Raw genomic sequence first — 16,370 nt, forward strand, 5'->3', positions numbered from 1 at the left:
GGTAGTTGCCTGAGTTGTATTTCACCCCCTCAGCCAAAAAACTATTTCACATCCCAATGAAGCAGTATAGATAAATGAATAGAGATAGACATATAGACAGATGACACCTGTATTGTGCACAGCTATCTAAGAAATCTCCAGGTGCTCATAGAATATGATATAATTGACCTGAGGAAGAGGGCAAGGGAGAAACATTAAGAAAGAGAGAGAAATAGAGACATCTGTGAATAAAAATAAAGGGAGAGCGAGCAATCAAACACAAATAAGTAGAGGGTGACAGGGAGAGAGAACTGACCAAGAGTAAAGGTGAAGGAGCAAACAAGATAGAAATGGGGTGAGAGAGTATTGGAGGGAGAGGAAGTGGCATAGAAAGGACAAAGGGAGAAAGAGACAGGAAAAGGTGAAGGAAGGCTGAAAAGAGAGCAAGAGAAAGAGAAAGTAATAATAGAGAGAGTAAGTGGAGAGAGGAAAGACGTAAAAACAGATGATAAGAGAGACATATGAAGGGAAGGAGCAAAAGTTAGGGAGGGTTGGAAAACAAGGGATTAGAGGGGAATTATTGTTTTATATTTTTCTCGGTGTGTCATGTTTCTCTTAAGATGATGAACTGTCCTGACATCACTATCACTTTTTAAACTACGAATCACAATGCACTTGCTCCTGAGTGATTCTGCACTAACAATTGTATAAACAAACCTACAGAAGTACAAATCATGGTTATCAGCACTACAGATATGGCTGTAATATCTACAGTAGTGTAGACTTCAAGTGATTTACTTATAGTAAATCAAATGAGAAATCATATTTCACTGGGGCCATTTCATGTCTTTGGTGCGAAGTGAAGGCAGAGCTTAGTGCTAACACCTTTTGCAGTAGTATTATGAAAGAAGGTTTCTAAAGGTGTTAATGTGTGACAACATTGTTTGTTCATAATTATTGTGTGACATTTTGTTGTGGTGTTCTTGTGTTGCATTATTTCAATGTAATGGTGTTGTGTTATACAGTGATTGTTGTCCTGGTACTGTTTTGACTCTTTTGTACTATGTGATATTATGCTTTAACTGTATTGGCATGTTACTTTGTGTATGTTATTCTCTGTTGTTCCCTTTAGATATGTGAACAAATGCTTCTACATTTGCAGCCAAAAGCAGCACATGCTTTTAAAGTTCCACTTACAAGCAACTGTTTACCACTATTTGAGGTAGTAAAATAAGGCTACTCAGGGTCTTCAACTATTTAAGACACCAGTCAGTCCTAAACTGTGGCTGAAATCATGTCTTAAGTTAGCCCTTGCAGTGCTTATTTTATGTGATAGGGCCCTATTCATTCATCAGTATTGTTGGAAAGCGATCTTGCATTCATCAAGCACTGCCAGAATAGTGCTTACAATGAGGGATTTAACTGAGCCGGATGAGTCCATGTCTCAGGCCCGGTAGTTATTAGAAATTTTGAAACAGGTCTGTATCCGGGCCTTATATTAATTTCCTTAACTTTAAAGGCAAAAAACACGGATCGAATTCCGAAAACTCCAAGTAAAAAACATTAGGATAATACATGTCCACGATTTAATTCATTTTTATATTTCACATGCTTTACCTAATCTTGCATTCCCTAAGAGGGTATGCTATTTCTAGATGTTCTGTGCCTGTATTGTTTTTGTGTAGCATATTTCTCTTGTATAGTGCGTAATGAAATCCTTCCAGGTGTTTATAAGGTGCCACGATGTGTGTCAAAAAGATGTTGAGAATCCATGGTCATCCAATCCTCGTCCTCTCTGCAGGCAACACAAAGCAACGTGTTATATCCTGACACCTTACCCAATGACTGGAAACATGCCAAGATCAACCCCCTACTGAAGAAGCCGTTCTCGGACCCGACAGACCTCAAGAACTTCAGACACATCTCCCTCCTCCTCTTCCCAGCCGAGGTCATCGAGAAGGCCATCAACGCCCAACTGTCCGAGTTCATCGAAGTGAACCACGTCCTTGACACCTCCCAATCTGGCTTCCGAAGCAACCACAGCACAGAGACTGCATTCCTTGCTGACACCGACGACATCCGCTCTCTCCTTGACCAGCGCAAGACCGCAGTCCTCATCCTACTAGACCTCTCGGCCGCCTTTGACACTGCACCATAATCACGAGACTCCATGACGATGGCATCTGCAACAAGGTTCTGGACTGGATCCACTCCTTCCTCACCGACTAGACCCAGCGAGTCAGAGTCCCACCGTTCCTCTCGGAACCCACATAGATCAGCAGTGGAGCATCCTATTATTCATCCCTGAGTCCCACCCTCTTCAACATCTACACGGCCCCCCTCGCAGCCATCGTTAGAAGTCACGGACTCCCTCACCAATGAATACACATCCGCCAGAACCAACATCCACAGTGGAATGTAGCCCATTTCTACCTGGATGAAAGACAGCTGCCTCAAGCTCAAGTCGCACAAGACCGAAGTACCAGTGCTCATCCTCATCCTGGGACCCACCCCTTCTGCTTGGGATGATTCCTGGTGGCCAGCAGCTCTGGGATTTCCCCCACCGATGGACCACGCATGCAACCTCAGCATCATGCTGGACGTCTGTGGAGAAGTGTGGCTCAATGGTTAGAGCGGCAGACCCTGATGCAGAAGTCTGGCCCGGGACCAGGGTTCAATTCCCGCCTCGGTGGGTCTTGGGCTCAATTTCCTCAGGCCTGATAATTCTCACCTCAGTGCCCATTCTAATCATGAGTCCAACTCTGGGCAATAGCTTGCTTAATCTCCACAACGGCCCCACCTTGGTGGTGCCCAGCAGTGAGCACTTCACAGGAAAAGGCCAGGAAGGGTTCCTCAGCGGTATTCGTATAAGCGCCGAGAGGCCTCCGGGTAGTCGTGCGCTATACAAGTACCTCTACATTTACATTTACATTTACATTTTACTCATCGCTCACCATGTACCACCAAATAAACACAGTTTCCTCAGCCTGCTTCTACACACTCTACCTGCTTTGAAAGACATTCAGATGGATTCCCTTGGAATCCAGAAAGACGGGCAACCACGCCCTTATCACCAGCAGACTCGACTACAGCAATGCACTCTATGACGGCGTCACCCTGAACCAGCTCAAGAAACTACGGAACGTCAAAAAGGCTGCAGCTGGGCTGGTACTCCACATCCCCCGCCGCAACCACATCATTCAATACCTCCAACAGCTCCACTGGCTCCCAGTCAACAAGCAAATCACTTTCCTGCTCCCTGCTCACACCTACAAAGTTCCCTCAACGAAAGACCAGCATACCTGAACCACTGCCTCACTTTCCACGTACCTGCCAGATAACTCCAATCAACACAACTCGCCCTTGCCTCCATCCCCAGGATCCACAAGACCAGAACCGGAGTAAGGTTGTTCTCCTACCTCGCCACCAAGACCTTGAACACCATGCCCCTCCAACTTAAGCTATCTGCGTCACTGACCCAATTCAAGAAGGACATCAAGATCTGGCTCCTCGAATGATCCTCCACCCAGTCCGACCAGCAGCCACCTTCCACAGCGCCTTGAGACCCTCACGGGTGAGTAACCATGCTATACAAATCCCTGGTTGATTGATTGATTGAATGATTGATTATTTGTAATGCATTCTTGTTGGACATGGCCCTTTTTGCAGAGTTATCCGTAAGCTCTTTGCTTCTTCCTCCTATTTGTTCCTGACCTGTTGTTGTGGGTTTTTGGACTCTGGGCACTTTACCACTGCTAATCAGTGCTAAAGTGCATATGCTCTCTGTGTAAATTGTGAACATGATTGGTTATCCATGATTGGCATATTTGATTTACTGATAATCCCCTAGTAAGGTGCACTGTGTGTGCCAAGGCTTGCAAATCAAATACTACTAGTGGGCCTGCAGCACTGATTGTGCCACTCACATGCGAAGCCCTGAAAATGTATCTCAGACCTGCCACTGCAGTGTCTGTATGCAGTTCGTTAAGTGCCATGTTGACTTTGCAAGTGCACACACTTGCCAGGCCCTAACCTTCCCTTTTTTTACATGTAAGGCACCCCTATGGTAGGCCCAAGGTACCCCCTTGGGCAGGGTGCAGTGTATGCGAAAGGTAGGACATGTACTGGTGTATGTGACTGTTAGGAAAAGGACTTAGTTTTTTGTAGAGACCTGTTTTGATATATACGAGATCGTATTTCCACTCCCTTCCCTAAACCGTAAATTATAGACGGTCTCTGATACTCCTCAGAGCCCTTTTCATACACAGTAAATTGGAGACGCTCCCTGATACTCCTAAGAGCCCGTCTCCACAGTGACGCTTTGCTTGGTTTACTGTTTCTTGGTGTGACCACGCCCCTTTCCCTTAACTTCCTGTTCCTTTCCTGGCGTCTCTATTTCCAGCTTGGTTAGCGTTCCTGTAACGGGTGAAGTCCTGTTTGCCATTGCGTGACCCTTCTTTCCCGGCACGTCCGCCTGCATCGGTTGTCGCTTCTGCTCGGAGCCGGGCGGCAAGCTGAGTTGTAGGCTTCTTGTTTCGAATCAGACTGCTCTCGGGGGTCTTAAAGTGCACATCCCTATTTTTGTTTTGAGCCTTTCCCAGAGATTGTTGGCTCTTTTTGCGAGGGCGCAGTTGTTCCGCTCTTTCCCCTGGAGCCGCACAACGTGCCTCGCTAGTGTTTCTTTTTGTGTGTTTTTCCCCTGTGAGAACGCTGTTGTTCCGCTCTTCCCCAATTAGCCGGACATCGCGTCTCACCTCGGATTTCACCTCCTTGAAGTAGTGCACTGTTCCGCTCCCTCTCTCTGAAGCTGGACGGTCCTACTTCTTCCCAATTTCCCTTCTGGGCACAACTTGGTCTGCACTCCACTATCAGTTTGTTCGGCAGACTTACTTTCTGTTATTCTTAGCTCTGTTGGTTCACCAATTTTTATGAACAAAGTAAAACAGCTCATTTTTTCATAATTTGGAGTGTATCCCATTACTCCTTGAATTCCCACCATTTCCTATTCTGAGTGAGTGTTGTCCTGCTTAGTCTTTACTTGCACCTCCTGTCTTCCCTCCTGGTTGCCGAGTACGTTTGGTGCACCTTTTCCACGGCAATCTTCAAGAGGAGGCTGTTCTTTTGGGCATACAGCAAGGACGTTGGGGTGAGTGAAACACCATTCTTGGTATATATCAATGTTTATGATGGTCTCTTTAAAGGGTGTATGATAGATGTTGAGGTACTTCCTTTTTTTTTCAGTGCACACCATCCTTGATCAGCTCATTGCAGAACACCTCAAAGACATCATCTGGGGAAGAGTGGTAGTCACTCTATGATTTATTCCCCACACTTTTAGTGAATAATTCCTTGCGAGCACGTATCATAGTTCTCCAAGTGTTGTTTTCTGGAAGTGTGTGGAGCATTCATCTTCGCTCCCGTGGAATTGCTGGATCCGCGACAGTGACATGTCTTGATAGTGAAACACTGCCAATTTAGTTTTTCACTATTGAAAGGCTATTTCTCCCCATTGGATGGAATAGGAGTTTATTTATAACATCTTATAAATATAAATTTGCATTGGAACAAGATGGAGAAATAAAGTTTAGGCTCTCTGAAGTCAGAATTTAATAACACATCTTTTAGTAACAATGGTTTTTAAATTGTGTGTTTGGAAATGCCACGTTTAGAAACGTTTAGAAAGTAGGCATTTTCTTGTTTAACCATTCTGTGTGCCCCTGCCTGTTTGTTTATTGACTGTCTGATTGTAGAGGGACTGGTGATGTGCATTCACTGTAGACAGCCCATGGGGGCGGGGGGTTGAGGTGTGCCTGACCCTTCCTGGATGACTCAGAGCTGGGCTGAATAGACCCTGGCTGGATTTAGAGTAGTGGGAGGAGATTCCCTTGCACCTGAATAGGGCCAGTCTCCCTTGCACAATGCTGTCTCTGCACCCTGTGGTCATACTGCACCAGTGAGCACAGAACTGGTTTGGACTGGGCTCAGAGACCCTGGCACAAAGAGAACAAAGACATTTTAGGGTATAAGTATTAGACCTAAAACCCCAGAACTTTAGACTACTTCTAGAATGAAGAGGAACCTTTGCCAAGAAGAGGAGCTGGAGAAATTGAGGAGAAGTAATGCCCATTTGCTGTGTGCTGTCTGGGGTTGGCCTGCAGTAGCTGTTTCTGCCAAGCAAAGGAGAAGGACTTTGCTGTGTGCTTGTAGTGTAGCTCCTATTTTCCCAATAGGCTCTGCGCATTGGAATAGTACCTACAGCAGTAAAGGCCTAGGCCAGACGTTAACTAGGTCTACTACTGTCGATGCTAGACTTAATTTTTGGGTTTGCCAGCTAAGCTCAGAGTTCGCTAGAAACTTTCTCGAATGTTCAAGGAAGGATTAACTTCCCTGATTAGACAAGAAGGGATTTAGTTTCTGACAACCATAGAACATGACAACTTTGCTCTCCCCTAATCAAGAGTCAATCTCAAGAGTCGTGTGAGCACAAGGCAATTATTTTACTCAGTCAGTACGTGCATTCTTAGTCTCATCAGAATGTAGAGAAAAGGAAGAGACGGGCGTGTTCAATAAAAGATGTTATTTATTGATCAGTCTCTTTTCTCATAAATGAGAAATGGATCGATATTATTGCAATACTTATAGTTAAGTAAAGTGCATACATTAAAAGCAATAGTATAAAATAATACTGTAAAAACATTGATATGGTTTCTGAGCCATATGATGTTTAAAATGATTAAAATATATTTACATACACATATACATTTGACTAAACGTACTCAACTGGTGTTTCTAAATACGCCTACCCCGTGTACCTGACCTAAGTCTAATGCGTGGGCGGGAATAGAAAGTTACAGTTTAAGTTAAGTTTGTTTTTGCCAAGTGAATAACTAAAGAATTCTCTGTGAGGGGTTATTCACTTCTGTACCTGGAATTTAGGATGGATGAGGAATGGTATCTCTTTCTCTGCTCTCGATATTCCAGGCTGCCTGCGAGGGCTGCCCAGAAACGCCGGTGCTGGGTCTCTCGGCTTGAGATAGCAGCGCGTCTCTCAGCGCGTCAGGAAGGCGGGGCTGTGCCAGCGGGGCCTGCTTCTGCTCTCGGCTTCGGCAAGTATGGCTGCTCCGTCTTGTCACCACGCGTGTGTTTGCATAGGGCAAGGTCGGCAATATTTATACCTTAAAGGTGCCGAGATTGACGTAAGGATGGACATAGGTACGTCAATAAAGATGTCATACGACTTGCTCGTTAGCACATTCTTTTGCAAAAGTTCTCTGTGAAATCAAAACAATGGCCGCACGGATTATCCAGGTTGTCATAGGTTTGATTTGTTATGAGAACGTCGTATGCCTTATCAGGGGCTGGAGGAATGTCGCTTGTCTAATTAGATCTCAAGCGTTATGACCTAATCAGATAACACGTTCCTGTGCCGTAGTGTGACTGCGTCAGATAACGGTATCTGCATCATGGGGGATTTCTTGCCTCATGGGCTGACTGTTAGTTAACTTGATAGTTAGTTTAACCAGAATAGGGTCAGGAATAGGGGGACTGATTCAGAACCTATAGAAATACACGACATGCTGTGTCCCCTCTGCTTGGGGAAGATCTCCAAGGGCTTCCTCAAGCTCCCCTGAACTTCCTTGCTGGGAGTTCTGACCTGCCAAGAGGTGCCTGTGACTGTTTGGCCTCTGGAAGTTGTTCCTGCTGTTGGGAGCTGGAAAAGCAAAGCAGTTTTTCTGATGCTGCACCGCTGTGCTGGAAGAATCTCCACACATCGCCGCTCCACTGCCAAAACCGAGGCAGCGCCTGTCGCCGCTGCAAGAACCGACTTATTAAGGGATCGTGGCAGAAGAAACTGACACAGCGTCACTCAAAGCCGCCGCATTGATCGGCGAGACATCCCGGATTTCCCCGCATCGTACCTGTGCAGCAAGCTTTCCCGACGCATTACCGATGGACCAGAACCATCTTAGAATCGATGCATCACTTCCCCCTACAGACCGGATTCTACGCATCACTTCTCCTGTGTGCAGCATAACTGTCGCATTGCCTCCCAATGGTCTCAGGAACTGACGCCTTTCTTTGTTTTTCGACGCTTCCCATCTCTGCGGCTGTTTGGCCTTGTGAATTTTATCGCAACTACAGGACTTTGAGAGAAATCCCGCATCCAGTGTTTTCTATGAGCCAAGTTGTTTGAAACCTTTTTAAAGTCATATTCTTATTACATGTATGTTGGATTTTTGTCGTTATGGTCTTGTTGAGTTTAGATAAAGATCCTTTATTTTTCTAAACTGGTGTGGTGTCCATTTGTGGTTATATCACTGTATTACTGTGTTTTTGAGTACACACACATTGCCTTTGGGATATGCCTGTCTGTTCGTGCCAAGCTACCCAGGGAGTGAGCAGAAGTTATCTGAAGTTTGTATCCCCCTTACCCTGACTAGAAGCAAGGGTCCCTATTTGGACAAAGGTACCTACCTCTGCCAACTAGAGACCCTCATTTCTAACATTTCTCTTCATAGATTCTTCGTTCTCTGCTGCTCAGCCAGTGTCTGCTTCTGGTGGGGTATTTACTATGCAACTTGTAACCTGTAAACTAAGCTATAACTGGTTCAATAAATCTACAACTTGTAAATCTACATAAACTGGCTAACTGACTCCTGCCTACCACGGTGGAATCTTTTAATTACAACCCAATGGCCATCTCTTCCAGTTGCAATTGTGATTTTATGCAAATGTGTGTGAAGAAGGTATACAGTTTTCAAAATATTGACAAGAAGAAAGAAAAAAGAACATGCAGGGCTTACAGGCAAATGGGTGCATTGTGTATTTGATGGTGGTGAATTAAAGGAAATGCAAGTAAGTGAATTAAGCTGAAAGCGAAAAGAGGGTTCTGAAGAGGAAAGAGATGAGGTGCAAGATATACAAGTGGTCAAGGTGTGGAGCGAAAAATCATTGTCTTTCATTTATCTTAAATAGTCAAACTCCAAAGACAGAGCTAATAGATCTAGCTCATTTTATATGTATGCCAGTTGTATTATATAGCTGGTGTGCTAACAGAAAGCTCAGAGAGAAACCAAAATCCCAGCCAGGAGCCACACTATGGAAATCAGAGAAATGTTGTTTACATGTTTAAGCCACACCCTTAATTACAACAGCCACGCTCCCTTAAAATACCCCATAACTTTTCCATCCCACTTTAAGGCCTGATTAAGATAATACACTAGGGGGCATATTACCAACGTTAAGCGATATTTATCGCTAACGATGCTTAGCAACGAATTTTTTACCGCTAAGCATCGTCAGAAATTATCGCAGATAAACCTTGCTATTATCAAGGTTTATCGCAAATGCGATAAAAAACGGCCGCAATGCATGAATATCGCTGAAAAGTCAGCGATATTCATGCATTACCGAGCTAATGCTCTTAGCCATGTTATCCACCTTCCATTGGATAACATGGCTAAGAACTGCTCAGGGCAGGTGTTAGTTTTTGGAGATATTCGTGCTTAGCGCGAATATCTCCAAAAGTTGGTAATAGGAGATAGCGATATTAGCGACTGTTTCCAGTCGCTAACATCTTGGCACGCCCACTTTGCATGTCATTAGTGATAAATATCACTGACATGCAAAGTGGGGCCCAAGATGGTCGCTATCTCCTACTAGCGGTCACTAACTGGTGTTAGCGACAGCTAGGTAATAGGGAGATAATTTTATCTCCGCTTTCTTGGCTTTTAAAGCCAAAAAAGCGGAGATAAACCCCCTTGATAATATGCCCCTTGATACTGTGGAAAATGTGAAAAGACTATCCCACGTAGCAATTGTTGCATTTTGGTAGTTAACTTAATATTTTCAATGATAGTACAATCCTCGGGTACTGTTTGACGAATTCCAATAAGCAGGTGTTCCTAGCCAGAGCCATTGAGCCACACACTAGAGGCAGCGGGGACCAGCAACATTACTTTATTGTGGGGTGCAAAGCCCAAAACGCTCACCATATATGGCACACAGGCTCTGAATAAGGTCTTCCTCTTCCTTTCGTCCTGCAGCTCTCCTTCGGCAGGAAGGGAGGGACTTCTACCCTTGTACAACACAAAAGCAACTATTCGCTCCAGGATTGGTTTGACCAGGCTAACCCAGCACTCAGTTTGAGGCTGGGGGCCTGCGGCTGCAATCCCTCAGCTGTTTCCCAACCCTGGGAGTGTAGGCCATGGCTGGCTGTGGGCAGTCGGCCAATCTGACATGGGCACTGACAGGGGCTGAAGTAATAGTGCAATTGCACTAATTAGCCCTACCCGCTGCCCACACACTGTAACAGCGGGAGCCTGGAACACATTGATAAAATTGTATTTATTACCATTTAATTAATTTGTGTTCCGGATGATCTTGCAGCAGGCAGGGCAACGCTCCTCAGCATTAACGGAGGAGCCACCGCTGCTCAGAGGTCTGCATCGAGGACAGCGATGCCCAGAGCAGGGCTAGACTTTCCCACCACTGCAAGGCCGGCCTTTGCAGCCTGGCCTCAATTAGGATGAGCGCGTATCTGATATCACCACGTCTTCTTCCACCTAAACTCAACCAAAAGGAAAGCTGCCCTCAGGACTTTGAAGCGGCTCCTGGTATGACATTGTGACAATTTCCTGGTGCACATAACAGATAGACCTCTGCACAGCTGACTAGTTAAAAGTTAACCAACAGGGGAAGTGAATGCATGTTCAAGTATTGATAATGTGGGATTAATCCGTGCTACCATCTGCTCTGAATCAACATAATATCTTGTTCTCTTTATTAATAGTAAACCACTTTTTATTCTCTGAATTGTGAATAATTTCTAATGCAATTTTTTAGACCAACTTCAATATGTTAACCAACACACAGCAATTGCACAAAGAAAACTGAATGCAGGAAAATAGGCATCTGCTTTAATTTTTTATCGCATGTAAAGCACTTATTCATTTCAGCATTGCTTACCTGCAGTAAATGTAATCAACATGCTTTCAGATAATCAGTAATTACTGAGCGCCATATATACGAAGAGCATCGTCACAGGTCTTCCTTGTCATGATGGGTAGTTCACTCATTAACTTGACAGGATTTTATAGGGACAGAGATGCCTCAATAATTTACCCAAATTCAAAATATTCAAAATGTTATATTTTCTTTGCAGTTGCCTTGGCTTTTATTAACCATTAAAAGGTATGGCCATTACTTTGTCAAATTTGAATGTATATGGATTCAGGTAAACAGATGAGGCCATTGAATGAGAGTGATAAAGTTCCATTCCTGTGCTGTCCTTTTGAAAGTCATTATTTGAGGTCTACTGGTCCTTCGGAAATTATTCAGAACTATTGTTTCCAGAACAAATTAGCTATAAACGAAAAGCCCAGGACTGGAAACTGGTTTCCATGTTGACATGGAGTAACCATACAATTGATGCTCTCTTCTGACAGGTGTAGACATTTGCATGTGGAAGAGCATGCGCAGTGGAAGGTGCAGAACAAAATGAAGGTGAGGCTGTAAGGATGAGTTGGGGTCTTGAGTTCAGTTAGTGTGGGAAGTAGTGACGAGTCTGGTAAGGATAAGAAGAATATGAAAGTTGTGACAACTCCCCTGTGGGAACAGGTCTGTAGTGGTTTGCATGTCGGGAAGTCTGAGGTAGTCTATCTGGCGAAATACTGAGTCCTTCAATTTTTTTCTCCTTGGTGTAGGGAAATTAAATCATAAAAAAGAGTTGGGCAAGGCATTTTTATTATCATGTACCAGATGCATTTTTTCCAATTCACAGTGAATGCCTATATACATGATGCAACAATTGCAATGTACCTCTTGTTTCCATTGGTTATATGGCAGTGTACTTAACATACCCGAACAGAAAACTAATCTCCACCACTGTCAGTTACCCAAGGGCCGTCAGTCGTCAAAGACTCAGTGACAGCACCTCTATTGCTGCTCAATGACACAGACAGCGTCCATAGGAACAGCAACTTCCAGACCACCGGAAATTATAATGAAGGTTAGTTTGGATTTAATTACTAGCCATGATTAAAAGTTAGGTTGGAACTAATTGTAGCATGTTGGTATTTTGCAAATTAATTGCATAACATAAGTAATCTTTTATTTAATGTATTTTATTGGCATATACAAAGTTCTATATCTCAGCAAGTAGACAGCATAGTCACCTATCTAAACCAAACTCTCTTGAAACGAGAAAAATCATAGCATAACATGCCAGCTTGCCTTATCCCTAAAGGTAAGAAAGAACATAGGTCCTAAATACCCAATAGAAAAGGTACAGAATATGGAAAGCACATCATAGAGGATACTGATTAAACCAGTGTGGGCTAAGAAACCTCTTCCATCCCAGACTGGATGTGCCTCTCACATCCTGAACTGGATGTCTCTCTTACGAATGAGCTTGATGTTCCTCTAGCAGTCCAGGCTGGATGTCCTGTAATGCACCTCAGGTCATGCAGAAACTGTAAGATTGAGTAGATGGCCATTACATTTTCCGATAACACAAAGACACCTACCAAGCTTATTAGCAAGGATATATTTCTAAGAATATGGGCGAGAGTTTACATAAGTGACCTGCTGAATCGTGTCTTGGATTCAGTCTTGATCCTGAAAATTCACAAATACAATCTTATTGAAATATAAGACCCGTGATAGCTATCTTGTAAAATAAATACATTTGCCTCAAAACAATTGGGTAGAACATCTGAATTTATGTAAACATATCTCACAGAGTCTTACATCTTATTCTCCTAAAGTAAAAGAGAACTTTCTATGACTATACATGAACTTGTGGTTACCATCTTTGTTTTTAATTTTTTCCCCACTACCTACCCTTGCCCCTCCATTGCCTCTTTGAGAAAAGTATGCCCCTCTTGCAATTCTTGAATGCTGTGTACCACATTCTATAGAATGTATCATTGCAGGTTTAAATCACAGTGCTCAATAAAAAAATGAAAATAACAGCTTAAAACCACACAAACTACATGCCTGCCATGAAGACAATTTTAAATGTAATTTGGAAATGTTTCCATTGACTTGCTTCTTTTACTAAGGGAATTCACACAATTCATTAATATGGTTATTGGTTCTGATGTTCAAAAATTTCTTTTTATTCCAATGGTCTTTGAAGTGTGTAATGCTACTGTTTTTTGGTGTTGTACACTGTAACTTTACATCATATCTCATAAGGACAGGGTTGTTTTAGCATTTGACGGATGGCATTCTGTCCTTCAGGACAGTCCAGAGAATATTACCTCAGCCGTCCTGATGGACTTCCATCCGTCATATTTAGAGATGATTGCAAGCCCAGTGGTTAACTCTGCACATTGAAAGTAACAGCTATTAAAGTTGTTCCTTTCAATGTCTAAATGTTTGGTGGATGACTGTCATCGATTCTGAGGTCCATTCACCAAACGTTTCAAAAGTTTTTGTTTTTCAGAAACTAGTTCCCGAAGTGGGAGTTTGTTTCAGAAAAACAACACATAAACGACTCCCCACACACTGGGAGTTTTCTCCCAGGATAGGGGGGAAAATTTCTTTTTTCTGTGCTTCATTCCCAAGTTTATCCTGGTGATGTTGGACTGGAAAAAAGATATTGCATTGTCCAACCTAATTAGGGTGTAATGTCCTTACTCCAAAGAAACGATTTTGTCCGGCTAATGGAGTAAGTTTTCAATCCACAGAGTAAATGAGGGCTCCATTGACAGAAAACCTAAGGACGCCCCGTCTGTACACGTGATGAGTGTGGACTGAAGTTCGGTGAGCAGGGTAATCCCTCACATTTGCAACAGAGTACCCTGTCTGCCAAACTCTAAACTACCACAGGCATTTTTAAGCATCAATTACATCCTAACACTGTAGAATATGCATGTAGTCAGAATGCATTTTCTTTCTCTTTTTATGTGTTGCTGGTAATTTACACCCTATGGTACTATTCTGCCACACATATTTAACAGTCTCTCCTATTGTCATTTAATTGTACATTTCCCTAACCTGGAGACAGCTCTTCAATTGTACAAAAGGGACAAAACAGATCAATCAACTTTTATTCACAATCAGGGATTAGTGAAATACTAGTTAGTAAAATTGTCAGAATTCTAGTCTACAGGAGACAAGTTATCTAGTTGATTATGATGTGTGCTCCAATTCTTCCTACACTCCAAAACAATGGAGATATAATAAAGCAAATATTGCTTATTTATTTAAATTCATAATGTTTATTGAGCCAAAATATTGTGCCATCTGCTTTATTTTAAGGTGCTATCAACGATAATGACGGACAGAAAAAGGGACCTGACTAACAAGAAACAGATGATGTATTAATAGTGTTTTATTACTCTCCTTTTAACAAATCATCAATTAAATGGGTAAGCTACTAAACCACTTGATCAAACAAACATATTCTTAATGAAAACCCTAATGGAAAATTATGCAATTTAATTCACTGCAATTAGACAGTATGAGTTGCGTTGATGGTGCCTTTTAATCTCTTACTTTATACATCAAATATGAATTTAATAATATGTTAACTAGTCTTTTTTTCTTCATGGTTTAATTTCCACATGTCATAGCGTATTGTCCACCAATTGAAATTTACTGGCTACTGAATTACGACTTCATCAGTTTCCTCTATCACATCAATTTTGCGTGACAGTTGCATCCTTTCACGACTACATATATGCCTCTGAGTTTGAAGAGAAGAAGCTTTATTCAAAATATATATAAGTGCACTAATAACAAAACAACTTGCTGTGATGGAACCAATTACGACAAACATCTCATTTGAACCCTTGTCATTTGAGACACTTTCCATAATCGCAAATGCTGGAACCCACATGTTGGCTCTCACTAGATTTGAGACTTCTGATCGAAGGGAGGATTTGTCAATGGTACATATTGCAAAATAGAGAGATGAGGTATTTCCTACAGGGATATCCTTGAGTGGAAACATAAATGTTTCTCTGGAGCCTGCAAGTTGAGGTGTTAGAGTCGAAATGTTGAAAGACGTAGCATTTACAAAATTGTTTTCAAGCTTCCGTGGACTTTCATTCATTCGGATTTCATAGGTAGATGCTGGAGACAAAAAAGGAAATCTGTCATTATTCATTTGTTCTTAAATGATTAAACAGGTTATTACAATATGAAGAAGTGCAGCTATATTTTTTTTGACCTAAACATAAGGTGATGAAAAAATTAACATCAAAGTGCACCGGCAAACAAAGAAACCGCATTCAATTAAATAGCTGTATTTGATTTTTTTTATCAAAACAGTAGTTCAGCAAGATTATACTTTTGAATATATAATTTGCTTTTCTTTCTTTACTATTGTATTGAATGTGTACCATTTCCTTTTTACTAAGAGAAATTATTCTGAAGAAAGAGTGGTCACTTTTCATATTTGTACCCATCAGGCAAATGTGATAAAATGATATCCCATGGTACTTGGCCATGTGCCATGTACAGTATGCAGTTGAATACTAAGGACTGGAATACGACAAATGTTGAGAAATGGACGAGAAAAGGAACATAACATGCATTTTACTTAAACACATACTTACCTTGGAATTTGTTGGCTATTGACATATATTCAACTGCAAAGTATGCATGCATCAATATCAGGTATGATATCCATGCACTTTGTTGGTGACTTAAGATAATTTTCCTATCTCTACCCGAGCAATTTATCAATAATCTTGAATTCTAGAATATATGACTTGTAATAACTTTTGATGTTACAATGTACAAAATAGCAATGTACAATTACCTGCACAGCGTTCACCAAAACTATTGTGACCAGGTATATGTAGGGCATGCATTCCTAAGGGGCAGATTTATCAAAGGATTGGGTTGGTCTTGAGTCACGCAGGGTGGCTCAAGGGCAACTCAATCCTTAAGTTTGATTTATCAAGTGATGCAGGAGGCTTCCTGTGTCATTTTTAGTTACTTACCTGGTGCAAGTGCTGCGCTTTGTTGCCCTGCATCACACAGGAATAAATATGTGCAAGGTAGGCATTCCCATGCAAAATCCAATGCAACCATAACACAGTGGGATTTATCAATATACCGCTGCATGACGCATCTTCATGCAGTGTAACACAACAATGGAAATGCATCAGAATGCTGCATATCGCCAATGCAGGTGCAACCAATGATGCAAGGGCAGCAGTACAAAAAGATCTCCATCACAAAACTCTCTGGCAAGTTCATCTATGCCATGGAGGCAATTATTTTGCAATTGGGAGTTGGTCTGAGAAGACAAAAGCGACAGCGAAGGAGGAAGGGGAGCATATTCCAACAAAGGCTCACCCTCATTGATCTTAGGGAGGAGGAGGTGATCCAATTATGCAGATTAAGGAAGGAGGGCATCCTTGGGTTGTTGC

The 16,370-nt window shown here is 42.4% G+C and overlaps 2 protein-coding genes across 4 annotated transcripts in view; both read right to left on the bottom strand.

Moving 5' to 3' along the window:
- Positions 1-10,593, bottom strand: part of LOC144755913 (calcium-activated chloride channel regulator 1-like) — a 542,164-nt gene extending 531,571 nt beyond the window's left edge. For both annotated transcript variants that reach the window (XM_078645321.1, XM_078645313.1), the window contains exon 1: positions 10,580-10,593. The gene's annotated coding sequence lies outside the window, so the exon portion shown is untranslated. The remainder of the gene's footprint in view (positions 1-10,579) is intronic.
- Positions 10,594-14,304: 3,711 nt separating this feature from the next.
- LOC144755927 (calcium-activated chloride channel regulator 1-like) overlaps positions 14,305-16,370 on the bottom strand; it is a 368,989-nt gene continuing 366,923 nt past the window's right edge. For both annotated transcript variants that reach the window (XM_078645342.1, XM_078645333.1), the window contains one exon: positions 14,305-15,063. In XM_078645342.1, the coding sequence (XP_078501468.1) occupies positions 14,591-15,063 (473 nt within the window). In that variant the 3' untranslated portion in view covers positions 14,305-14,590. The remainder of the gene's footprint in view (positions 15,064-16,370) is intronic.

Source organism: Lissotriton helveticus, chromosome 1_1 (genome assembly GCF_964261635.1).
Source record: "Lissotriton helveticus chromosome 1_1, aLisHel1.1, whole genome shotgun sequence".
Taxonomy (NCBI): Eukaryota; Metazoa; Chordata; class Amphibia; order Caudata; family Salamandridae; genus Lissotriton; species Lissotriton helveticus.